Genomic DNA, 25,426 nt, shown 5'->3' with positions numbered 1-25,426 from the left:
ACATGTCCAACTCAACATTCTGGGAGATGTTGTGAGGAGACGTCAGCAGGGGCGTCGGGTCTGGCTTCACCTGTCTGTCTAGGCCGCGGTCCAGCTGGCCGAGGGCAGGGGCCAGCCGCCCCTCCAGGATGTTGTTGATCACCTGCGCCCGGTCATAGCTGTAGTGCTCCAGGCAGGCCAGCATGAAGCCCTCGCCGAGGTCTGGCAGCAGGTCCTTCACCTGGGAGATGAGTGAGTCCAGCTCCACGCCGCACGTGGCGGGGCCTGGAGCAGCCGCTGCCCCCAGGCACTTCTCTTCCTCCGAGTTCTGGGGAAGCGATGACGGTCTGCTGACTGCCTCCGCCGCCTCCACGACCCCGTTAGGATTCTCAGCCCCGGTGGGTCTTTGGCATCGGTGGCTTTCCTTCGGTCCACCCCTTCCCATGCACTCTCGACTGCCTGGAGGATGTAGGCGGTCCGAGTCTCATCCAAGGCTGAGGCCTGCTGCAACAGGCTGACGTCATCGGCCACAGGGAAGAGCGCATCGCATCGTAGTCTCAGAGAAACCTCCTGCAGCAAGGAGCTGGAGACCTGAAGGAGCTCTTCAGTGAAGCCCTGAATGTTGTCACAGCTGCTGTCTAGGACTGCGAGAAGGCAGATCTGCTTCAGGAGGATGTGAAAAATCTCCAGTAGCTCCTTCCTGGAATGACAGAGCCTCTGCCACAGGTCACCTAGCAGCTTGCTATCATCAAGCCTCCTCTTCTTAATCGCAGACTCCAGTTCGGGAATTGCTATTTTGTAAAAGGAAGCTAGCCTGTAACAGAAGTCGTGTTTCTGGAAGGTTGGGCAAGCCAAAGGGAAGATATCCGGAAAGGCCCAGAGTGTGGTGCAGGTATCACAAAGGTAGAGAACGATGTCCTTTAATTCCAGGAGAGGCACGTCGCTGGGGGTCAGCCGGCCCCTCTCCTCAAGCTTCTGGGGTGTGGCGCAGGCCCCGTCCCCTTGCAAAGCACAGTGCTGGAGGATATTGCTGAAGACCTGAAGGGTGGTGGGCATGCTTCCATCCAGGTCATTATAGTTAACTTGGCTGTTGGATAAAGATGTTTCCTATCATCTTCTGCAGCAGCGGGGAGTTGCCTTTTCCAAACTTTCGGGGGACACAGTGCAGGTAGGAGTCCAGGCACTTCTGCAGGGTCTCGTCGAAGACAACCCGGCACCAGAATTTATCGTGAGGCAGGGCCAGGAGCCAGGCGAGGTCACCGGCTACGAAGGTGGTGCGTTCCAAGTACTCCTCCACTAGGGTGGGAATGTTATCTTTAGGGGGTGGTTTGTATAACGCAAAATACCGGTCTGCCTTCTATTCAGGGTGTTTGTTCACCAAGAAGAGAAGATGAGCTCAGTTTTCTTCTCTGACTACATAAGGGCTGCTTTCTCCGGGGGTGGTGGGGGTGGTGGTTGTGATAACAGCAAGAAGGCCGGGCTGCATCTCAGCTGTTGTCAACCACAATCCACCCACTTCCAGGTCAGCGCTGGTGAAGTCCTCAGCTTCCCTGTATTCAGGTCCTTGTGGGTGATTTGGAGTTGGTCCAGGGGCAGAGCTGGCATTGTGCTGCATTGACCCTCCCCGGCGGCTCCACTGCCAGCGCTGTACTGCCACCGCCGCCGCCGCCGCCGTGGTCCGCAGTGACAGCTCCCACAGCGCCGGCACTTCCGGGGTCCACAATAATCTTGATTTTAAAACTGAATACAAAGAACATGAGAAAGAAAAATTATAGCCATATTTATTTATAAACATAGATGCAAAAAATCATAATTAAACAGTTAGCAAACAAATATTCAGGCCAAGGAAGACTTAAAGAATACAGGACTTGTAATTTTTATTTCCCTGTCTTAGAAGAATTTTCTTGGGACTTCCCTGGTGGTCCAGTGATTAAGACTCCACGTTTCCACTGCAGGGTGCGTGGGTTTGATCCCTGGTCAGAGAACTAAGGAGCCCACATGCCGCATGGCAGCAGCCAAAAAAAAAAAAAGAATTTTCTTTAAACTAGAAGGACACAGGATGCCCCTTATGACTGCGGCTGCTCAGTGCTGTACTGTGGTCCAAGCCAGTGTCCCAGGACCACAATTAGAAATAAGAGCTTCAGTGATTGGGAAAGACCAGAAACTGCTAGAAATAGTAAGCAAGTTCTTAGCAAGGTTGGGTTAGATCCAAGCTCAATTTAGAAAAATTAATCGTGTTCCCAGATACTGGCAACAAACAAAAGTATAAAGGTAGATGAAGTCTACAATATCGCCAAAAAAGTTTACTAGAAATAAACTTGACAAAATGTGTGAGATCTTTATGAAAAAGTGTAAGACTTATGGAAAACATCAAAGAAGACCTGTATAAGTTGAGGTACATACCATGTTAATGGATGGAAAGATTCAATGCCACAAATATGTCTATCCTTCCCCATTGATATTGGGATTTTTCATGGAACATGAAAAGTTTTGTCCATAAATTCATATGGATCTATAAGGGGTCAATACAATTTCAAAGAATAAGAAGGCAAGATGGATCTCCATATCAGATATTAAGAGTACTAGAAAGACATAAGGAGAACAATATGGTAGTCGCACAGGCTTAGACAATGGAGCAGATGAGAGAATTCAGAGACAGCCTTTACACACACACACACACACACACACACACACACATTAAACAAGTTTGCATCATTACACATAGGACAGGAGGACATGGATAGATATTCATTAAATTGTTCTTATATTGGCTTTCCATATACAAAATTAAAAATTAATTATCTATGTTATATCAAACAAATACATGAAAAATGGTTACATTTGAAAACATTAAAAATTAAAACATCTACACATGGAAAGACTTCATAAACTAAGAGCCTAATCACATATTGGAAGAGAGTATTTGAGATGTATATAACTGACAAAGGATTACTATATCAAATATCAAAATATCTTATATATCAAAATATATATCAAATATATCAAAAAATTCTTATAAAGCAATAAGGAAAGACAAACTTCCTACTAGAAAAATATACAAAGGATGCAGCCAACAATTCTGTAAAAGAAGAAAATGGAAGGGACAGAAAAATATGAAAAGACACTTGGGGGACCTCCCTGGTGGTCCAGTGGTTAAGACTGCGAGCTCCCAATGCAGGGGGCCCGGGTTTGATCCCTGGTCAGGGAACTAGATCCCACATGCATGCCACAACTAAGAGCCCGCATGCTGCAACTAAAAGATCCCGCATGCCACAGCGAAGATCCTGCACGCAGCAGCGAAGATCCCATGTGCCGCAACTAAGACCCAGTGCAGCCAAATAAGTAAATAAATAAATATATTTTTAAAAAAAAAAGAAAAGAAAGAAAAGACACTTGGTCTCACTAGAAATCAGGAAAGTATAAAACAAAACCTCAATGAGATAGCTTTTCACATTCCAGAAGGTTGGGAAATGAGAGGTCTCATAATACCAGTATTGGTGAAGATATGGGAAATGGTAACACTTTTTATTTCTCCTGGAGGTGTCTGTTTGCACAAGAGCTTTAGAAAGCAATTTGGCAGTGAGTGCCAAGTATGTCATTTTATTTCCACTAGGAGATCTAGACCCTGCTAAGGGCAGCAACAGCCCAGCTAAAATTACCCACATTCCGGGCCTCCCGTGAGGTAGCAGTGAACACAACTTCTGGAAAGGCATATGCACCAGAGTTTCAGCTCTGGGTGTAAGGCATCACCTACACTACTGAGAGCAGTGATAAATCATCATTGTCCAGGAGGCAACCAAAGGAATCCTGTTGGTCACAGCCTGCTATGGGCTAAAGGTCTGTGCCACTTGTGCACAATGAACATTTGTGTGCAAATTTGTATGTTGAAGCCCTGTTACCGAGTCCAAACTTGTACTGTTCGCCACAGGACATGCCAATAAATTGAGAGATGAGGTGTTGGGGCAAAGAATAGTGACTTTATTTCGAAAGCCAGCAGACCGAGAAGATGGTGGACTAGTGTCCCAAAGAACCATCTTACCCAAGTTAGAATTCAGGCTTCTCTAATACTAAACGGGGAGGGGGTGTTCTCACTCTCAAACAGTTTTTAGAAATGGCAGTTATTGTTTCAGGTTCTAGACTTTATTATGTAAAACTCACCCAGATTATCTGCATCAAGTGATATGAATACAGGACTGGGTCTATGCAGTGAGGAAGAACTCAAACCCCATTTAGTATTTAGCTTTGAATTTACCTTAGAACCTGAAAAATAATTTCAAACAAGATAATGAAGCCATACCTTGAAGATCTTCCTGAAGAGTCTGGAAATCTATTTCTGTTTCTAATTTCTAAAAAATTATTTGTGATGATCCACTCAAACTGAGGCCAATTACTAGGATGTAAGCACTGCATTGTACTCTATTTGTGCCCTCGATGTGTCATGAATCAATGAATGAATAGTACCAAGTTTTTGTACAGCACAGATGGTGTTTGTGGCAGCCATGAGAACGTGCATCTCAGATATCCAAGCATAATCCTGACAGCCCGGACTGCTGCGTTATGAATCCACCACATTTCCTCCAGGCTGCTCCCAGCCACTGACTGCGGAGATGGGGAGTATGGCAGGCCTGTTGCTGTGAGACACGAAACTCCTCTTACAGTTTACTTTGGCTTGAGGTTTCCCCATTGACCTAGAGAAAATGCTCTAAACTGCATTGCACTCCAAGATGCTTTCTATTGAAACTTCCTTTCTTCCCCACTCCTTTACCATCACCAGCTCTCCCCTTTGCTCTGGCTCCCTCGCCATTGTTCCCTTAGAGGTGTTTCCCTCCAAATTCTCTTACACATCTAATCCCTGCTTATTGGAGGATCTTAATACTGTGGTTAAGGGTATGGGTTTCAAAGAATTCCCTAGGGCTTCCCTGGTGGTGCAGTGGTTGAAAGTCCGCCTGCCGATGCAGGGGACATGGGTGTTTCTGTTTGTGGAGGACGTGATGTTATATGTAGGAAACCCTTGAGATCTCACATATAAAACTTTTAGAAAAAAAAAAAAAAAAAAAGGGGTAAAAAAAAATTTTTTAGGACACAAAGGGCCGTGTCCCCAAAAAAAAAAAAAAAAAAAAAAAAAAGTATTCCCTAGACAGGACGTTGAGAACAAAAGAGAAACAATGAAGTAGGTGCTCAAAGACTTAGGATGTAAAGATATAGGATTAGGATCTAGCTCAAGGATGTGAGTGATGACAACTTAAATCTGTTCCTGAAGTGATTGATAACATACGTTATTATGTAAATATACACAATGGAATACTTCTTTTTTTCTTTCAGGTTTTCACTTTTTATTGCACTTACATTTAAATTACCATTAAATACTAAGCATAAGTTAAATAAATAAATAAATAAATAAAAGGGGAGGGGGTGTGGCTGGTCGTTGCAGGAATCCTTTGTTCTTGCAGCTGTCCAAGTAGGTCTGGTCACAATGTTCCCATAAACCTCCAACAAGATAATTGTTATTTTCTGTCCTGCAACTTTTTTTTTTTTTTTTCCCTCTCACTGTTGTGGCCTCTCCCATTGTGGAGCACAGGCTCCAGACGCGCAGGCTCAGCGGCCATGACTCACGGGCCCAGCCGCTCCGCGGCATGTGGGATCTTCCCGGACCGTGGCATGAACCCGCATCTCCTGAATTGGCAGGTGGACTCTCAACCACTGCGCCACCAGGGAAGCCCCTGTTCTGCAACTTTTTATCTCTATATGAATGGAAAAGTGTGCCTTTAAAGTCAGAGGCTAGAGAATGGGCTATCAGCTATATTCCAGGCTCTAGGCAACATTCTTGTGTGTGTGTGTGTGTGTGGTGTGTTTGAAGTAACATTTATTGATTGATTCCCCTTCCCTTTTTTTTTTTTGGCCACACCACAAGGCTTGCGGGAATCTCAGTTCCCTGACCAGTTATTGAACCCGGGCCACAGCAATGAAAGTGCCGAACCCTAATCATTAGATCACCAGGGAACTCCCTGACTTCCCCTTTCTTTTTTGAGTCCCAATAAAATTTTATTTACAAAAGATCAGGTGGTTAGCCTGGGGCCATAATTTGCCACCCCTGCTCTAAAGAGTGGGACCCAGAGCCTGAATCCACGGGAGATTCTAGGCAACATTCCTTTATAAAGGTGCAGAGCCAGCATGACTAAGCACAGGCAACAGAGCACAAGGGTTAGAGGTAAAGGAATAGATTCAATACGAAGTCAGGTTTGTTCTACTCTGTTACAGCCCTAACCCCCAGTGTGATGGAATTTGGAGGTGGGGCCTTTGGGTGATTGGGTTTAGATGAGGTCATGAGGATGGGACCCCCATGAGGGGATTAGTGTCCTTATAAAGAGAGCCTTCGTGCAAGCATGCCCTCTCTCTGCCACGCGAAGGCTGAGGGGACTCTTGCCGAGGACCAAGCACAGAAGTAGGAATTCAAAGCACATCTGTCCCCTCACTTCTGGCTGTGCCAGGAGAAAATAAGGAGTCCTGATCCAAGGTCCATACTTTCTTATTGCCTCCATTCATTCAACAGGCGAGTGTAGAGCCAGGTGCAGATTTGGGCTGGGTGCAGGGGTGGGGTGGAGAGGGCTCCAGCCCCCCCCCCCCCCCTTTACTTTTTCTTTCCCTTTGCAATAACCTCGGGTCCTGCTGCACAGAGGGGTCCAGCTCCATCAGAGACCGACCTCTGCCAAGAGGGAGGGCCCAGGAGAAGGTGGGTTGGAGCCTAAGGAAGCAAACCACCCCAGGGCCCTCCCACCCCTGGTGCCAAAGCAGGAAGGAGGTGGAGCCTCGGCCTGGGAGGTCGCTCACAGATAAGGGGGTTTTCTACACAAGAGCCCTGGGAGAGGAAATGGAGCCCCAGCACCCGAGACAAAGGGCAGGGATGGGACTAGCCAGCAAAGGAGGCTGCAGCCAGAGGCCCCGGATCAGGTACCGCTGCTGCCTGCTCTGTCCCACTGGGCCCCATCTCCAGCCCTCTCTAGGGCTGTGCCTCTGTCCTTGGCCTGCTTCTCCCCGCGCAGTCCCTGCAGTCCCAGCCTTGTTCCTTTCCCTCTCTGGGCTCCTTCTCTGCAGGGCTCACTCCCATCTGGGGTCTTTGCCCTGTTCTGGGGGTGCCCCCACTATTGTTTCTGAACCGGCCCCTCCCAAACCTCCACCCAGCTCTGAGGGTCTTCGTGGCCCAGCTCTCAGTCTGAAAGTCTGTCGGGCTAGGCCGTCCCCTCCCTGCCTGTGCGGGGCTGCACTCTCTATTGGTCGGAAATATCTGTGCTCTGTTAACGCTTAGAATTTGGCGAAAGGATGATTGACGCAGCTGGTGACTTTTTTTAAAGCGCTCTGATCAGTTTTCTATAGTATTTACACCATTGTAAACACAGTGTGAGAATAGTTCTCTGAGGCAAGAAGATAAATCATCTCTTCCAAGGATATCTCAACTCTGAGCAGGAAAATAAATGCACACTGTTCACAAACCTGGCCACACCCTAGGTGACCACGCTTCACATGTATAACTGTACCACTAACAGCTATAATGGAACTGGAGGAAAGATCAGGCGAAACGCTCGTATTTTAAAATTAAGTAGAAAAGAAAGCCACACCCAAGACTTCACACAGCTGCAAGGTCACATAATGGAAGAGCTGGAAATGGCCTGGCCTGGTCAGGGGACCCAGCTCTATCACTTACAGCTCTGTGACTTTGGCAGGCTACTTGTCCCCCTCTGCGTCCCCGCTTCCTCCTCTATAAAATAAAATGAATAAAATAAAATAAAATGGGCATGGCTGCCGCAGCACTTGGAGAGTAGATGAGTTCAGATACAGAAAGCACTTGTAACCATAGCCCAAGCCTGTGAATTTAGGTGTTAATCCGACATTAAGAAACAACACAAACAAACATGCGCAAGTGAAAAGTCGGGAAGGAATTGAACTGAAATGTTAAAGTCTCTTATTTTGGAGTGGAGAGGTTTTTGTTACTCTTTTAAATTTTTCTAATGATTTGGGGGATGGGTGGGCAGGAAAACCGGAGTGGAGGTGGCGGGATGTGCTACTGGAAGCAGCAGAGCCAGGGCCCCTGTGGGAGACATCACCCATCCCCGCTGTCCCAGCACCCTCTCCTCTCCCCCAGCCTTCCTGCCTGGAAAGGCGCAGGAAACTCTCAAGGCCCAGGCGGATTGCCGGGAGGCACAGCGCCTAGGGCGTCCAGGGGGCTACGCTCTGGAGACACCAGCCGGGAGTAACTCCAGGGGGCGCTCTCTGCATTTCCCCTTTTCTCTCTTTTGCCGCAGAAACCCAGTGGAGTGGTTAGATCACCAAACCTTCTCCTTCCACTTTCGCAACCTGAGATTTGCCAGTGGGCGGAACTGCACCTACCTCTGCTACCAGGTGGAAAGACTGAAGCACTTCTCACCTGACTCCTCCGACTGGGGCGTCTTTCAAAACCGGGTATGGGCCCCAGGACACTCTCATCGCAGGCGGGAGCTAAGTGTTGACCCAGAAGAGAGGCGCAGCCGAAAGACACAAAAGCATTTATGTGGTGCCTTAGAATTGCAATGCGGGGAGCACAGATTCAGGTGCAGCCTGCATTGTGTCCCGCCACAGGGAAAAAAGCCGGGACGGGGGCGGGGGCGGGTACTGGCAAATTGCGGAAGGTTTAGGATGCTTGCACAAGTTGTTTTCCCAATATTATGATTGGGAGATATAATTACAATTGCAATTCATTGGTTTTCAGAGTATATTATGTCAGATACTAGGAAAATCCCTTTTGCAGTGTGTCCAGTTTTTAATCAAGAATGCGGATATTGGGGCTTCCCTGGCGGTCCAGTGGTTAAGACTGGGTGCTCCCAATGCAGGGGGCGCTGGGAACTAAGATCCCGCATTTCGCCAGCACCCAGCACCCCCCACCAAAAAAAAAAGAATGCGGATATAGCAGTGACAGGCTCTGTCCTATGCCCTTGCCCAGTGTAATAGTTCAAATCTGGTGCCTGTTTAAAAAATGGGATGAAATTTTAGCCCCCAAATGGTGTCCCTCATGTCAGAGGTGTTACACAGGCTCACATAAGCCAGTAGAGTATGTGGAAAAAATGGTAATAAGTCCAACGCCATTTGGGGGTTCTCAGTGGCAGATGCATCTTCCCACGCATTTTCTTAAGTCCTGGAACCGGATACGTGATGGCGGTTGACTTAATCCCACCAAGCCTTGTTTAGCGAGTCTGCTGGTGGTGGGTCTCTGAGTTTGTCATCGGGCTTGGCGAAATGTGCCCTCACCCGCCTGCCCTCCTCCACCCAGAGGGCAGCCTTTTCAGAACCTGTGTGCGGAAGGGGCGGGGAGGGGGTGTGCACTGTAGCAGTATTATCCCATCAAAACCTAATCTGAGTCACAGGTGTCATCTCACTCTTTCTACTACCCAGTGTTCAAAAAGTTAAGAGAAACTGATGAAATTAATATTGACACTGTGTTAGACAACACAGTCATCCCTAGATATGGTGGTGGGGAGGTTGCTTCCAGGATCCCCACGAACACCAAAATCTGGAGGTGCTAAATCCCTTATGTAAGACGGCATAGCATTTGTATATAACCTACCCACATCCTCCCATAGACTTTAGATCATCTCTAGCTTACTTATAATACCTGATACAATATAAATGCCATGTAAATAGTTGTAAATACAATGTGGATGTTATGTAAGTAGTTGCCAGCCTGGCAAATTCAAGTTTTGCGTTTTGGAACTTTGTGGAATTTTTTTTTTTTTTTCCTGAATAATTTCAGTAGGTTGAATCTGCAGATGAGCAACTCTCATGTACAGAGGACTGACTGTATACCTAACCTATTGTTTCAATTAGATGTATTTTCTACTAATATAAAACTCCTTCATGAGATAGTTTACATTCTTTTTTCTTCATACGAAGTCACTGAAATGAACTGTGTATTTTTACACTTGCCACACACCTCCCTTCAGACGAGCCGCACCTCAAGTGCTCTGTAGACATGTGTGGCTGGTGTTTCTGCCGACAGATAGGGCAGCTCTGTGGGCCTCCCAGAAGACAGCACCTAGGGACCAAGCCTGGACCCCACAGGGCCTGGACCAAAGCAGGCACTCAGGTTACTTGTAGAATGAATGAATGGGAGGATGGATGTTAGAATGAATGGGTGAGTCGATGAATGAGGGAAGTCGATGACTAAAGAAGAAAAGAAGGGAGGGGAGAGATGGAAAGAAGGGATAACTCATGAACAACCTGCCTCTGGGATGCCCACCCCCCTTATCCCTCCTCCCCAGCTCCCTAGCCCGGCCTCACTGCCTGCTCTGGCGGCCAAAAACGCCCCCTTTCCGCCTCCATCTCTCCCAGGTCTATCCCGAGACTCCCTGCCACGCGGAACTCTGCTTCCTCTCTTGGTTTCGCACTAAGAAGCTGTCCCCTTACGAGCAGTACCGCATCACCTGGTTCTTGTCCTGGAGCCCCTGTTTGCCATGTGCAGAGCAGGTGGCTGCGTTCCTGAAGGAGAACAGGAACGTGAGGCTGAGCATCTTCGCCGCCCGTCTCTACTACTTTTGGAAACCAGATTGCCAGCAGGGGCTGCGCGCGCTGCACCAGCAGAGGGCCTGGGTGCGCATCATGTCCTTCCGAGGTGAGAGCAGAGGGGGCTGGGGGCTGGAGCGCGGGGCGGTGGGATGGATGGGGGCGGACCTAGAATACCCACCAGCGAGGGTGAGCGGGCGGAGAACCTGGGAAACGAGGCAGGACTGAGGGCACACGGCAGGGAGGGGGCAGGAGCGAGCAGGGCACAGGATGGTCAGCAGAGAAAGACCTCCCAGGGCCCGGACCTGATGGCTTTCTCTCCTCTTTATCTCAGACTTTAAATACTGTTGGAAAAACTTTGTGTACAATCAGGGAATGCCCTTCAAGCCTTGGAAGAAACTGCGTAAAAATTATCAGTTCCTGGTGGCAAAGCTTCATGAAATTCTCGGGTGAGGGCTTCCTTAGCCTCCCTCCCCCCACCTCCTCCTTATCTCCGAGTACCTTCCACCTCCCTTCTCAGCCTCTCTCCTCCCTGGCCCCAGAGGGCCACTGCCCTTGGGCTGCCCCTGCCCTCCCTCAGCTCCTCTCTCCTTTCTTCCCCCAGCGTCTCCCCCGAACCCCCGTGAGATCTCCCTCTCCCCCAGCGAGGGAGCCCCACCTCCTCCCATCTCACACATTGACCAAACCTTGTTATTGAACTGAACATAAATGGGCATGAATATGTATAAGTGTGAACATGAGATTTGAAAAACATCCTTGAAGACAGACTTGACTTATCAGAGAACGAGGTTCCTTGATGGGAATGATGGTATTCGTTTGCTAGGATATCTGCAACAAAACGCCACAGACTGGGTGACTTAACAGCAGGTATTTACTTTCTCACCGATATGGAGGCTAGAAGTCCAAGATCAAGGAGTCGGTAGGTCGGGCTTCTCCTGCACCCTCCCTCCTTGGCTGCAGACAGCTGCCTTCTCGCTCTATCCTCAGATGGTCTTTCTTCTGTGCATGACCCCTGGGGAGCCCCTGCTGTCTCCCTGTGTGTCCCAATTTCCTCTTCTCATAAGGACATCAGTCAGATTGGACTAAGGGTCACCCTAAGAGCTTCCTCTTAACACAATCACCTCTCAAGTATAGTCACGTTCTGAGAAACTGGAGGTTGGGACTTTAGCATATGGATTTGCAGGGACACGGTCCAGCCCATACGATGACCAAAGGCTTTTTTGAGCTGAGCAGGTGCAGTGAGAGCAGGATCCTTGCCCTGTGTGTCTCTCTCCGGGTTATGCCCCCTTGACCCTGACTCCTCTGCTTCCATTCCAGACCTTGGTGTCCCTAGAACCCCACCAGCACCCCACCTTCACTTTGTCATCATCACACCCTGTCCTCACTCTGCTCATCCCTCATCCCATTCCCAAATTGCTGCCAGAGATGAAGCTCTGGGGATGGGGATGGAGAATGAGCAAGGAAAAAAAAAAGAATGGTTAAGTTTACATTTAAATAAGTTTTTAGAAAAAAAAGTAGGATTGGGGATGTGAGGATTGAGATTATTGGAGCTTTTTCAAAAAGCAGAATAGAAAGTGGAAGGGCTGCCAAGAGTCAAGTCAGAGGCCACAGCTCAGTTGCTCAAGGTAGATCAGGAAGCGAGCGTCTGGCCCTTTGTCCACAGAGCCAGCTGCCACGTGAACGCACCGGGGAGGAACTCAGTGGAGTTTCCAGAAAGCGTGGCCGGGATTGTGGCAGGGCCAAAAGGGAGTAAGAGCCTGATGAGGTGGGATTCTGGGCAGGCAGATGCAGAGGAAGGAACAGCAAGTGGGAAGCTGTTGGTTTGGAATCTGTCCTTAAAGTCCTTGTGGAGAATGTCTGGGGTCCCACTGATCTTGGCCGTCTGGGTGGGAATTAGTGGCAGCAGACACCTGTCCCTTTACTCTCCCTTCCTGTTTGCACTGCTGCCTGGGGGTCTTGGGCAGAATCCAGGGGGTCTCTGGTTGCTTCGGCTCTTCTGCCTTGATGCTCTCCCTGTCGGTGTTTCCTTCAAGGAGGGAGGCACAGAGGGACATGGTTGGGGATGACGCACCTCCCGATTGTCTCGAGCATTAAAACGGGCCACAGTGGCCAGCTTAAAATGTCCCTCTCCTGGCACACCTGCATTTTGGCCTATCTCAGGTGGCTCACAGGAACCTCCAAGCCGGGGCTGTAGGATTGCTATCATTAGGGAAAGGCCAGCAAAGGGTTTTAGCTTTCTTGTCCATCCTTCCTGCCTCTCAGGCCAGGGGTGACTTAGCTCTCTGAGTTTGACCAACACTTCAGTGTTCAAATCTGATCACTCTTTGGATTTCCCTGTTGGTCCAGTGGTTAAGACTCCATGCTTCCAGTGCAGGGGGTACAGGTTCAATCCCCGGTTGGGCAAGCTCCGCGTGCCACGTGATGTGGCAAAAAAAAAAAATCTGGTCACTCTTCCCAGAAGGACCCAGCTCATTCTAGAATCTTTTGTTGGCTGTGGCCCTGGGCATTAGGACAGATGTGGGTGAAGGGGACACCATTCCTGTGGATCCTCTAACCTCCTGCCCAAGCTCTTGTTACCCCCGAGGCCGTACCAGGGCCTGTGGGGCAGAAGGCGGTGTGTGCAGGGGGGCAGGGGGAGCAGTGGGATGACAAGCTGGGAAAAGTTAATTTGGGAATCAAATTTGTGTGCAGTTTGGATTGGAGGTGGCCGTGACTGCTCTAAGACCTCCTCCCTAGGTTTCAACTTTCCCCAGAGCTGTTTTCTCATCTGGAGGTCTTGGTGGCCACGTGACAAAGTAAGCAGATAGCTTACCCCTTCTCTTGTGCTCCCTCCCCCACTCCTTTTCATGGAACAATGAGGAAGCAAGGGGAGGGAACCAGGCCAGGCTTCCTGGACAGCTTTCCAGTTCTGCCATTTATTTGTTGTGTGACCTCAAGAGAGTGTCTTAACCTCTCTGTGCTGGGACCGCATCTAAAATGTCGGGATAATTCTCCTGCCCGCTTGATGCAACTGGGGAGCTGGGGCTAGCAGATGGTGCGCAGGATCTGCTCAACACAGGGCTGGAGATGAAGATCTGGAGTACTGACCCCCAGCCCTCATTTTCCATCCTACCCAGAGTCTTGTCAGGGTACTGAATAAAAGCTAACTGCCAAGTAGGAGTAGGGTGGAGAGGGCTCCAGCCCACGCCTCCCCCAGTGGGGGCAGGCCTTTGTCCTGCTCTCTTCCTCCAGGGTCTGTCCCATCCCCCTCTCTCTGGCATCTTTACTTTCTCTTTCCCTTTGCAATAACCTCGGGTCCTGCTGCACAGAGGGGTCCGGCTGCATCAGAGACCGACCTCTGCCAAGAGGGAGGGCCCAGGAGAAGGTGGGTCTGAGCCTAGGGAAGCAAACCACCCCAGGGTCCTCCCACCCCTGGTGCCAAAGCAGGAAGGAGGTGGAGCCTCGGCTGGGCCGGCCTGGGAGGTCGCTCTCAGATAGGGGGCTGTCCTAAAGAAAGGGTCCTGGGAGAGGAAATCGAGGCAGCCTATGACAAAGGGCTGGGTTTGGACAAGCCTTCCTAGGCCAGGAGACTGCATCTGGACTCCTGGGATCAGGTAAGTCCAGAGCCCAGGAGGAGGAAAGAGGATGGGTCTGAGAGACAAAAACCACCCTAGGCCTCCCACCTCGGCTTACCCAGGCAGGAAGGGCAGCTACTGCTCGGAGAGCTGTAGGGGAACACTCTCAGATAAGGGACTTTCCCAAGGCCAAGGGCAGCCTTGTGAGAGGCAGGTGGAACCACAGATCCCAGTGCCCAGGGCAAGCTGGGACATGTCTGCCAAGGAGGCTGGAGCCCCGGCTGCAGGGGCCAGGTGGGGCTGCCGGTCCTCGCTGCCTCGGGCTCTGCGCCCAGCCCTGGGTTCTCTCCCTCTCTGGCTCCTTCTCTGCTCCTTCTCTTGCCTCAGGCCTCCCAGCCCTGCCTCTGCCACAGCCTGTCTCTCTGTGTCCCTGGCCATATCCCATAGGCATGGCCACTGGGTCTTCCTGAAGCTCTCTGTGCACCCTCAGTCCTAGACTTTAGGTTCAAGGATGAGTGAAACAATGTTTGGAGTCAGCTATAAAAGCGTTTTTGTAAATTTTATGTTAAACACACAATTTTGCAGAGAATATTCTCATTTCTGCTCTGTGGAGGGAAAACTCTCCAAGACAAGAAGATAACTCGTTTCCCATGAAGACACTACCAAGTATAAAAAATTCAATTGGACTCTAAGTGCTTCTTACAAGTTGTTTCTATCATACCTACAGTTTTAGCTATTCAAGGGCAAGGTGCAACATTTGTGCTATGAACAAAAGTCCTCTTGTCTCAAATGTGAAATATCTCAGCCTTGAGTGTCTGGCTTTCCCCAGGACTGGGGAGTTTCCCAGAACATGGGAACTTCAGGGCTAAAATCAGGAAGGTTCCGGGCAAACGGGGCAGTGGTTGTCTTAGGTGTGCTATGAATGGGGTTTCCCTTCTAATCCTTACCCTGAGGGTGGCCAGTAGCCCTCATGGGAGTATGAACTTCAGGCGAGGTCATTGGCCGGTAATCGAAGGCCACAGTCCAGAGATGGTCTCTTCAGCGATCGTTACCCAAATCCATCTAAAGTTTTACTAATTAACACAAGGGACTTCAGAGATAGGTTTCCATTGATGAAGTTTGTGGCTTTGTTAATTAGCATAACGTATCAGAAATGCTTTTTCGTTGGTGGAACTGGTGGTGTTTCAATGAGTTGGCTGGAAATATGGTGAGACTTCTCTGGCTTTGCAGGAACAAAGTAGTGTGCCCCGCGGTCTGGGCCGTGAGGGCACCCTTGGCTCGATTCCTGTGTCCAGATGCCAATTCTGAGGCTCTGAGGTCATCTGAGTCTGACTCGGTGGTCAACCAGGTGACATTACCTTGGGTGGAGTGTCCAGGAGGGCAATGGGCTGGGGCCGTCAAGCCTCCCAAGCTCATTCAGACTGGCATCTGCTTGGTCATGGGTGTCCACGTGCGGTGCGGCTCCGGCCAGAGGGTGCCTTCATGCGCCTCTCTGGGGCCCGGCAGGAAGGCTCCTGGTTACATCCACCTACTGCTGTCCATGCAGAGCCAACAGCACTTAATGAAAAGAACCTGGTGGTTCTGCATCCGCACATGAGCTGGGCCACTTTGCAGTATGATATTAAATGAAAAAAAAGCAAGATACAACATGGAATACTCTATAGGGTACAGTCATAATTAGGGGGAGAAAAAGCTATGTGAGCCCTTCAGCCAAAAGTCTCTGTCACAACACTACCTTGGTGACAAGTTTTTCCTGTTCACATGCCTCTGTGCTCTTCGTACAGACAAAATTATGATACACACACCTCGGCCAAGAGCCCAGAGTTAAAGGGAGCTCTTTAACTTCCATCCCCCTCCCCACTCCCCAAAGAGAAGGGTCCTGACATTAGGTACAGGGTTGAGGTGCTTGTGGGACCTTAACAGAGGGGTCTGGGGCTCAGGACAAAGATGTGAGAGACGAGGAAGGACATGCCGTGTCCAGTTCTCGGGGTGGGGGCCCCCCCCACTCAGCCCAGGCGTCCTGCCTGCAATGGCCTCTAGTGTGGGCGATGGCCTGCAATGGCCTCTAGCGTGGGCTGGAGGGGTGGCGATGTGTGACGGGGGAGAGCTCGCCCTTCTCCCTCTCGCTCCCAGTACTCCTGGCCAACAAAGAAGGAAGAGACCCTCCCTTACCTCCCCTTAGGGGCCCAGGTGAACCCAAGGAACTGGGCTCAGAATGGGACAGAGCCTTGGGTGACCCCAGAAAACACTCTCTGCATCTTTGATTTTCTCCTTCCTGTTGCACAGAAACACAATGAATCTGCTAAAAAAACATATATTCAGACAACAGTTTGGCAACCAGCACCGGGTCCCACAGCCCTACTACCGGAGGAAGACCTATCTGTGCTACCAGCTGAAGCAACTTGATGGCTTCACGCTTGACAAAGGCTGCTTCCAAAACAAGGTGCCAAGTGGATTCCCTGGGCACGGGGCAAGCAGGGGCAACCTCATCAGGCAGGGAAAATCCTGAGGCTTAGCAGAATCTGAGTGAGCCCGCTTCCCTGGAGCTCTCCACATTCTTTCCCCTCCGCGGGCCACCACACAAGCCCTTCCTGCCAGCAGAAGTTTCCTCCTAACCCCTCTGAGAAGTTAATGTTTCCTCATCCTCCAGATCTCAGCTCAGTCACCACTTCGGGGAAGCCAAGTGCTCTTCCCAGGACTGAGCACCTAACCTCACCTACAAGACCTCCATCACACTTCTGCCTTTCTGCCATCTTCCTACCTGTCCCGTCCCCGCTCCCTCCTTCCCTGACCCCCCTGGTACCCTCAGGTTCAAACATCTCCAGACAACCTCCTGGACATGTCCAAAAGCCAGGTCAGAGTATTCAGGACTGTGCCCTGGGGGTGTCCTACAACCCGTCTCCTCTGGGCACTGGGACCCTGATCTGGTTCCAGTGAAGTTACAGGTGCTTGGGGAGTGTGGAATTAATGGATGAGTGAGTGAGTGAAGGAATGAATAACTGAAGGAAAGAAGGAGGTCCTTTCCTTATGCTATAGGCAGTTCACATACTGGAAAGTTCACAGGACAGAGGCCCTCGTCCCGAGCTTCACCCTTGGTGTGTGACCTCTGGCCTCTGCCTTCTAACCAACCCTTCCATCTCTCTGAGAACCTCTCCAGAAACAGCGACATGCAGAAATTCGCTTTATTGACAAGATCACCTCGCTGAATCTGGACCCAAACCAGAGCTACAAAATCATCTGCTATGTCACGTGGAGCCCTTGCCCTACCTGTGCCAAGGAACTCGTTGATTTCATCAACGGTCAGGACCACCTGAGCCTGCAAATCTTTGCCTCCCGCCTGTACTTCCATTGGGTCAAGGTGTTTCAGAGGGGGCTGCAGCAGCTACAGGCAGCCCAGGTCTCAGTGGCTGTCATGACCCGCTCAGGTAGGAGGAGAGACAGAGCTGTCGGTGGACCGGAGGATCTGCAGTTCCAAGAGCGAAAGCCACTGAGTGGGAGTGGGGGAGAGGGGAGGCTGGACAGGAAGGACGGCAGCCCAGCTGAGACCCAAGGTGTGATACCACCTGAAGGGGAAATTCCAGGGACAGACTAATTCCAGGGAGAGGAAGAGAAGGAAGGGGAAAGGAAGGAGGGGGGCTGTGGGCCCTGCTGGTGCAAGCTTGCTGCTCCCCTGCCCTTGGGGCCTGACTCAGTTTCCCTCTCTCATCTCAGAGTTTGAAGACTGCTGGGAAGAATTTGTGGATAACCAGGGGATGCCCTTCGAGTCCTGGGATAAGCTGGAGCAATACAGTGAAAGCATAAGCCGTCGGCTCCAGAAGATCCTGTCGGTGAGAAGCTCTCCCCGCTGCAGGCCTCTCCACGCCCTGCCGACCCCCTTCCCAGCTTCAGCCTGACTTCTGTCTGTCAGTCCTCTCCTTGCTCTCTCCCCACTGCCCCCCACTGCTTTCCCTTTTCTCATGACACCCCCTTTAGGTCCCCTCTTCCAGGGGCTCCCAGTTCCTTCCTTCTCTCTTCATAGACTTTTTTTTTTAATACATTTTATTTTACTTATTTATTTTTGGCTGTGTTGGGTCTTTGCTGCTGCACGCGGGCTTTCTCTAGTTGCGGCGAGCAGGGGCTACTCTGACATGGTGCGCAGGCTTCTCATTGCGGTGGCTTCTCTTGTTGCGGAGCACGGGCTCTAGGCGTGCGGGCTTCAGTAGTTGTGGCACGCAGGCTCAGTAGTTGTGGCTCGCGGGCTCTAGAGCACAGGCTCAGTAGTTGTGGCGCACGGGCTTAGTTGCTCCAGCGGCATGTGGGATCTTCCTGGACCAGGGCTCGAACCCGTGCCCGCTGCATTGGCAGGAGGATTCTCAATCTCTGCACCATCGGGGAAGCCCCTCTTCATAGACTCTTGTTAGCTTTCTGTTTCTCTTAAGGCATCCCTGGCCTGCCTTGATCCAGTTCTTTTCTTGTCCCTGCATTTTCAGCTTCGCCTCTGTTCCCCTTCCTCCCTCAGTTTCCTGTCAACCGAAGCTCTCTCATTTCTCTCTCAATAGCCCTCGAATTGGAATAATTTAGAGGATTCCTTCAGAGACTTGAGACTTGGATCCCCATCCCCTTCGTCTTTAAGAAGTGACTCAAGATGACAGGTCCTGGGGCATCTCACTGCTTCATAAACTGCTGGCTCTTAGGAGCAAGTAGCAAGCTCCACGGTCACCCCTGACCCTCGCCCAAGTCCAGAGACCTTTCTTTCCTCTTTCATTCTTCTTTTTTCCTTTCTTTTCTAAGTGGGTAAATATTTTTATAATTGAAAAAATAAAGATACTTTGAAAGTCTGTAAAACTTGGGTTACTTTCTGAAAGGAGAATCAGGTTTTTCCTTCATAAAAAGATGAGTATAAAGAACTTTCATACTACAGCACTAAGGAAAATTTTACTTAAGAATTCCTAGTATAGGGACATCCCTAGTGGTGCAGTGGTTAAAAATTCGCCTGCCAATGCAGGGGACCCGGGTTTGAGCCCTGGTCCGGGAAAATCCCACATGCCGTGGAGCAACTAAGCCCATGCACCACAACTACTGAGCCTGTGCTCTAGAGCCCGTGAGCCACAACTACTGAGCCTGCGTGCCATAACTAATGAAGCCCGCACACCTTGAGTCTGTGCTCTGCAATAAGAGAAGCCACTGCAGCGAGAAGCCACTGTGCGGGCTTCAGTAGTTGTGGCACGCAGGCTCAGTAGTTGTGGCTCGCGGGCTCTAGAGCACAGGCTCAGTAGTTGTGGCGCACGGGCTTAGTTGCTCCAGCGGCATGTGGGATCTTCCTGGACCAGGGCTCGAACCCGTGCCCGCTGCATTGGCAGGAGGATTCTCAATCTCTGCACCATCGGGGAAGCCCCTCTTCATAGACTCTTGTTAGCTTTCTGTTTCTCTTAAGGCATCCCTGGCCTGCCTTGATCCAGTTCTTTTCTTGTCCCTGCATTTTCAGCTTCGCCTCTGTTCCCCTTCCTCCCTCAGTTTCCTGTCAACCGAAGCTCTCTCATTTCTCTCTCAATAGCCCTCGAATTGGAATAATTTAGAGGATTCCTTCAGAGACTTGAGACTTGGATCCCCATCCCCTTCGTCTTTAAGAAGTGACTCAAGATGACAGGTCCTGGGGCATCTCACTGCTTCATAAACTGCTGGCTCTTAGGAGCAAGTAGCAAGCTCCACGGTCACCCCTGACCCTCGCCCAAGTCCAGAGACCTTTCTTTCCTCTTTCATTCTTCTTTTTTCCTTTCTTTTCTAAGTGGGTAAATATTTTTATAATTGAAAAAATAAAGATACTTTGAAAGTCTGTAAAACTTGGGTTACTTTCTGAAAGGAGAATCAGGTTTTTCCTTCATAAAAAGATGAGTATAAAGAACTTTCATACTACAGCACTAAGGAAAATTTTACTTAAGAATTCCTAGTATAGGGACATCCCTAGTGGTGCAGTGGTTAAAAATTCGCCTGCCAATGCAGGGGACCCGGGTTTGAGCCCTGGTCCGGGAAAATCCCACATGCCGTGGAGCAACTAAGCCCATGCACCACAACTACTGAGCCTGTGCTCTAGAGCCCGTGAGCCACAACTACTGAGCCTGCGTGCCATAACTAATGAAGCCCGCACACCTTGAGTCTGTGCTCTGCAATAAGAGAAGCCACTGCAGCGAGAAGCCACTGCAATGAGAAGCCCACGTACCACAACGAAGAGTAGCCCCCACTCGCCACAACCAGAGAAAGCCCACATGCAGCGACTACTGAACCCGCGTGCCTAGAGCCTGTGCTCTGCAACAAGAGAAGCCAGCAAAATGAGAAGCACGCGCACTGCGACAAACAGTATCCCCTGCTGGCGGCAACTAGAGAAAGCCTGCGCAGCAACAAAGACCCAATACAGCCAGAAATAAATAAAAATAAAATAAATTTATAAAAAATAAAATAAAATAAAAATGGGCAAAAGAACTGAATAGACATTTTTCCGAAGAGGAATTGCAGATGGCCAACAGGCACATGAAAAGATGCTCAACATCGCTAATCATCAGGGAAATGAAAATAAAAACCACAATGAGACATCACCTCACACCTATCAGAATGGCTAGTATCAAAAAACACAAATAACAAACGTTAGCGAGGGTGTGGAGAAAAGGGAACCGTTTTACACTGTTGGTGGGAATGTAAATTGGTGCAGCCACTGTGGAAAAGAGCACGGAAGTGTCCCAAAAAACTAAAAATAGAGCCACCATGTGACCCAGCAATACCACTCCTGGGTATATACCTGGAAAAAAACGAACACTAATTTGAAAAGATACATGCATTCCAATGTTCATAGTAGCGTTATTTACAATTGCCAAGATATGGAAGCAACATAAGTGTCCATCAACAGACGAATGGATAAAGAAGATGTGGCATATATATACAAAGGAATATTATTCAGCCCTAAAAAGGAACAAAATTTTGTCTTTTGCAGCAACATGGATGGACTTAGAGGACATTATGCTAAGTGAAATAAATGAGACAAAACAAATACTGTATGATATCACTGATATGTGGAATCTAAAAAATACAACAAACTAGTGAATAAAACAAAAAAGAGGGCTTCCCTGGTGGCGCAGTGGTTGAGAGTCTGCCTGCCGATGCAGGGGACACGGGTTTGTGCCCCGGTCTGGGAAGATCCCACATGCCGCGGAGCGGCAGGGCCCGTGAGCCGTGGCCGCTGAGCCTGCGCATCCGGAGCCTGTGCTCCGCAACGGGAGAGGCCACTGCTGTGAGAGGCCCGCGTACCACAAAAAAAAAAGCAGCAGACTCACTGTTATAGAAACAAACTAGTGGTTACCAGTGGGGAGAGGGAAGGGGGAGGGGCAATATAGGGGTGGGAGAGTGGGAGGTGTAAGATAGGCTCCAGGATGTATTGCACAACACGGGGAATAATCTTGTAATAACTGTAAATGGAAAGTAACTTTCTTTTTTTTTGCGGTACACCGGCCTCTCACTGTTGTGGCCTCTCCCGTTGCGGAGCACAGGCTCCAGACGCACAGGCTCAGCGGCCATGGCTCACGGGCACAGCCGCTCCGCGGCATGTGGGATCTTTCCGGACCGGGGTATGAATCTGTGTCCCCTGCATCGGCAGGCAGACTCTCAACCACTGCGCCACCAGGGAAACCCTGGGAAGTAACCTTTAAAAACTGTATTAAAAATAAATTTTTAAAAAAACCCATGTGTTCATATCAATAGATTCTGAACAGAACTTCATAGAATTCAGCCATCATTAAAATGCTAAGTAAAATAGAAATTAAAAATGCTGAAGTGTACGAAATGATTTTTATAGAAAAGCAATAAATACTATTATAATGGCAAAATATTAAAATCATTTCAGTTAAATTGGGACCATGCCACCATTTACTCCTCATTGTCTTGGAGTTCTAAGGAATGGAATAAGACAAGGAAATTCCAGAAATTGCGTAAACATTGTTAAAGAAGATACAAACTTTCTCCTGTTATTGTTGATGATTTTATACCTTCCAAACCAGAGACTTGAATTTGAAAGGGAAAGTAAAAAGAGAAAAGACGCAGGGTAAACAAGAGGGCTGAAGTCAAAATTAATGTGTAAAAGCTTTTTCTCTATATTAACAACAATTACCTAAAAATGGAAAAGGGGGAAATATTACGCTTAAAAAAGCAATAAAAAGTATTAAATCCAATCAACATACAAAAATCAGTTGCATTTCTTTACACCAATAATGAACAATCCGAGAAGGAAATTAAGAAAGCAATCCCATTCACAATAGAATCAAAAAGGATAAAATACTTAGGAATTAACCAGGAAAGCCAAAGACCGCTACATGGACAACTACAAAACGCTGCTGAAAAGAATTAAAGAAGACATGGACAAATGGAAAGACATCTCATGTTCATGGATTCGAAAAGTTAATATTGTCAAAACGTCCACACTACCCAAAGTGATCTGCAGATTCAGTGTGATCACTTCAAAATCTCAAAGTCATTTTTTGCAGAAATAGGAGAAAACATCCTAAAAGGTCATATGGAATTTCAAGGGATCCCAAATTGCCATGCAAACTTAGAACATGCATAAATTCTGGAAAAGATACAAAGTGTCAGAAATTAAAATCTGTATGACAGGGACTTCCCTGGTGGCGCGGTGGTTAAGACTCCACGCTCCCAATGCAGGGGGCCTGGGTTCTCTCCCTGGTCAGGGAACTAGATCCCATGTGCATGCCACAACTAAGAGTTCGAATGCCACAACTAAGGACCCCGCCTGCTGCAGCCAAGACCTGATGCAACCAAATAAATAGGTAAATAAATATTAAAAAAAAAAAATAAAAAAAAAAAAAAAAAAAAGGAATTCCCTGGCAGTCCAGTGGTTAGGACTCAGCCCTGTCACTGTCAGGGGAACTAAGATCTCACAAGCTGTGTGCCGTGGCATAAATAAATAAATAAATAAATTAATTAATTAATTAAATGGATAAAAAGTTTTAAAAAAATCTCTATGCCAAAGAGAAACTTAACAGTTTCTGATGCCATAAATAAATATTTATTATTGTTAAAAAAGACTTGGCCTAACACTCAAAGATTTCAGTTTAAATCTCCTTAGTTTCTGCATCTCAATAAAGAATCAATCATTACATTATTCAGATCCTACAACCTTGATTGTTCTGAAATATTTTATCTGTGAATGTTTGTCCTGTTATTTAAGACATCTGAAGGGTTCAAAAAATCAATCATACTAGATCTGTAATTGCCATTTAAGTTTTAAGGGACTGTAGCTAGTCACATTAATAATTATGTTTAAATGCTTGAGGAAAACTGATTTTCAGAGCTATATTATTTTTACAAATTGTGTAATAAACAAAGTACCAATACTAATGAGTATTCCCCTGCAAGCACAAAACACTCCTGGATATTAAAGAAACTATCAAAAATTTATTAAAATTAAGATTACCTGGAAGTAACTGAAATCCAACCAGGGGCTTAAACCAGACAGAAGCAGGGCCTCTGAGGATGACCATGCAGTTTGTTCACCTCACAACTCCAGAGTCTTCCGTTCATGTCCTCTGCCCTGTGAACAGCACTCCCTGGGCTTGTGCAATATGGCAGCCCCAGATGAATGCTTATCTCAGAGAAGTCTAGATAGAAGCTGCAGAGCTCAGAAAATGGGCCCACAGTCATTCGGGACCTGGGCTGATTCCAGCTTTCTGCTGTCATCCTCAGGATGTGCAGGGCCTTGGTCCTTGTGACCCAAAACAGAGCCCCATCATAACATCTGTGTTCTGTAACTGGATGGGGGAGAGGGGAAGAAAGGGCAAAGGACCAAACCAGCTGTCTCTTAGGAGGGGTCCCAAAAGCTGCTATACGGCATTTATTTTCACATCCCACTGAGCAGGACTTAGTCATTCGGCCACAACTAGCAGCAAAGGAGTATGGTAAATGTGGCCTTTATTTTGGATGGCCATGTAACTTGCTAAAAATCATGGGTTATAGACTCTGAAAAAAAGTGGAATAGGGGCTTCCCTGGTGGCGCAGTGGTTGAGAATCCGCCTGCCGATGCAGGGGACACGGGTTCGTGCCCCGGTCCGGGAAGATCCCACATGCCGCGGAGCGGCTGGGCCCGTGAGCCATGGCCGCTGAGCCTGCGCGTTCAGAGCCTGCGCGGAGAGGCCACAACAGTGAGAGGCCCGCGTACTGCAAAAAAAAAAAAAAAAAAAAAAAAGGAATAAAAAGAGTGGGATAATTAGTAGTTTCTATCCCATTTGTGAGAAAGCTTTTAATAATAAATGTGAAATATGTATGTACTGAGCTGGGTAGTATCCCCCGCTTCCCAGGACCTCAGAATATTACCCTTATTTGGAAATAGAATCGTTGCAGAGGTAATTATTTATGATGAGGTCACACTGAAGTAGGGGTGGACCCTTCATCTAACAGCACTGGTGTCCTTCAAGAAGAGGAGAGACACAGACTCGCATGGCGAAGTTCGTGTGGGGTGAGAGACAGAGGCTGCAGTGATGATCTACAAACGAAGGAACACCAAGGAGTGCCAGCAACACCAGGAGAGAAAGGCCCCAACTGGAGAAGACGCAGGAAAGATTCTTCCCTAGCGCCTTCAGAGAAAAGTACAGCCTGCCCACACCTTGATTCCAGACTTCTGTCCTCTAGAACTGTGAGAGGATACATTTCTGTCGCTTAAAGCCACCCATTTGGTGGCACTTTGTTATGGCAGCCTAGGAAATCATTATGATATACATATATATAAATAGTGGTCCAATAAATCAGTGATAACTAATTTAAAAATGTTTGTGTGTGTTTGGTGTGGGGGAATACTATTCACAACTGTAACAAAAATCATGAAATGCCTAGGAAGAGTCCTAAGAAGAAATATGTACACTGTATGAATAGAATTGTTAAACCATAATAAAGGACATGAAATAGAAGCTACATAAAGTGAAGAAACATTTCCTGTTCCTCGAGAAAATATTTTATTTTTCTTTCTCCTTTCTTCTATAAATTCAAAATAATATTAACCAAAATTTCATTTGAAAATTTTATATAATTTGAGAAATCCAATTCTAAACTCAGTATGGAAAGGGAAAATCTGCAAGAATAGCCAAGACAATTCTGAAAAAGAATAACAATGTTGCTGGGGGGCAGGGAGTAGAATTGCCCAGCCAAGTATTTAAAAACTTTAAAAACATTAAATGTTAAGCACACCATAAAGCTATAGTAGCCAAAATAGGTTAAAACTGGCCAAATCTGAGAAATTTTGAGCATTCAAGTAAATAGTGATAATAACGAATGATAGCCATTGAATAAAATAGGAAACCATGGGGCTTCCCTGGTGGCGCAGTGGTTGGGCGTCCGCC

The 25,426-nt window shown here is 48.2% G+C and overlaps 1 protein-coding gene and 1 pseudogene across 1 annotated transcript; one reads left to right on the top strand and one right to left on the bottom strand.

Annotated features, from left to right (window-relative positions):
- LOC103068799 (activating signal cointegrator 1 complex subunit 2 pseudogene) overlaps positions 1–3,912 on the bottom strand; it is a 4,092-nt pseudogene extending 180 nt beyond the window's left edge.
- A 2,935-nt stretch (positions 3,913–6,847) lies between these two features.
- APOBEC3B (apolipoprotein B mRNA editing enzyme catalytic subunit 3B) lies at positions 6,848–18,688 on the top strand. The gene is made up of 8 exons (XM_007454007.1): positions 6,848–6,927; positions 8,277–8,433; positions 10,336–10,615; positions 10,841–10,955; positions 16,347–16,503; positions 17,218–17,485; positions 17,772–17,887; positions 18,599–18,688. The coding sequence occupies exons 1-8, from the start codon at positions 6,848–6,850 to the stop codon at positions 18,686–18,688; spliced, it is 1,263 nt and encodes a 420-aa protein (XP_007454069.1).
- Positions 18,689–25,426: the final 6,738 nt, after the last annotated feature.

The sequence above is a fragment of the Lipotes vexillifer genome, unplaced genomic scaffold (genome assembly GCF_000442215.2).
Source record: "Lipotes vexillifer unplaced genomic scaffold, Lipotes_vexillifer_v1.1 scaffold382, whole genome shotgun sequence".
NCBI classification, from domain to species: Eukaryota; Metazoa; Chordata; class Mammalia; order Artiodactyla; family Lipotidae; genus Lipotes; species Lipotes vexillifer.
This window is presented reverse-complemented; position numbering and strand designations above follow the sequence as displayed.

Excerpts from the sequence above, each read along its gene's own strand:
- APOBEC3B (XM_007454007.1), top strand. The coding sequence starts at position 6,848 with ATGGAGCCCCAGCACCCGAGACAAAGGGCAGGGATGGGACTAGCCAGC. Across the intron at positions 8,434-10,335 it reads GGGGCGTCTTTCAAAACCGG|GTCTATCCCGAGACTCCCTG; the intron begins GTATGGGCCCCA and ends CATCTCTCCCAG. Across the intron at positions 17,486-17,771 it reads GGCTGTCATGACCCGCTCAG|AGTTTGAAGACTGCTGGGAA; the intron begins GTAGGAGGAGAG and ends CTCTCATCTCAG.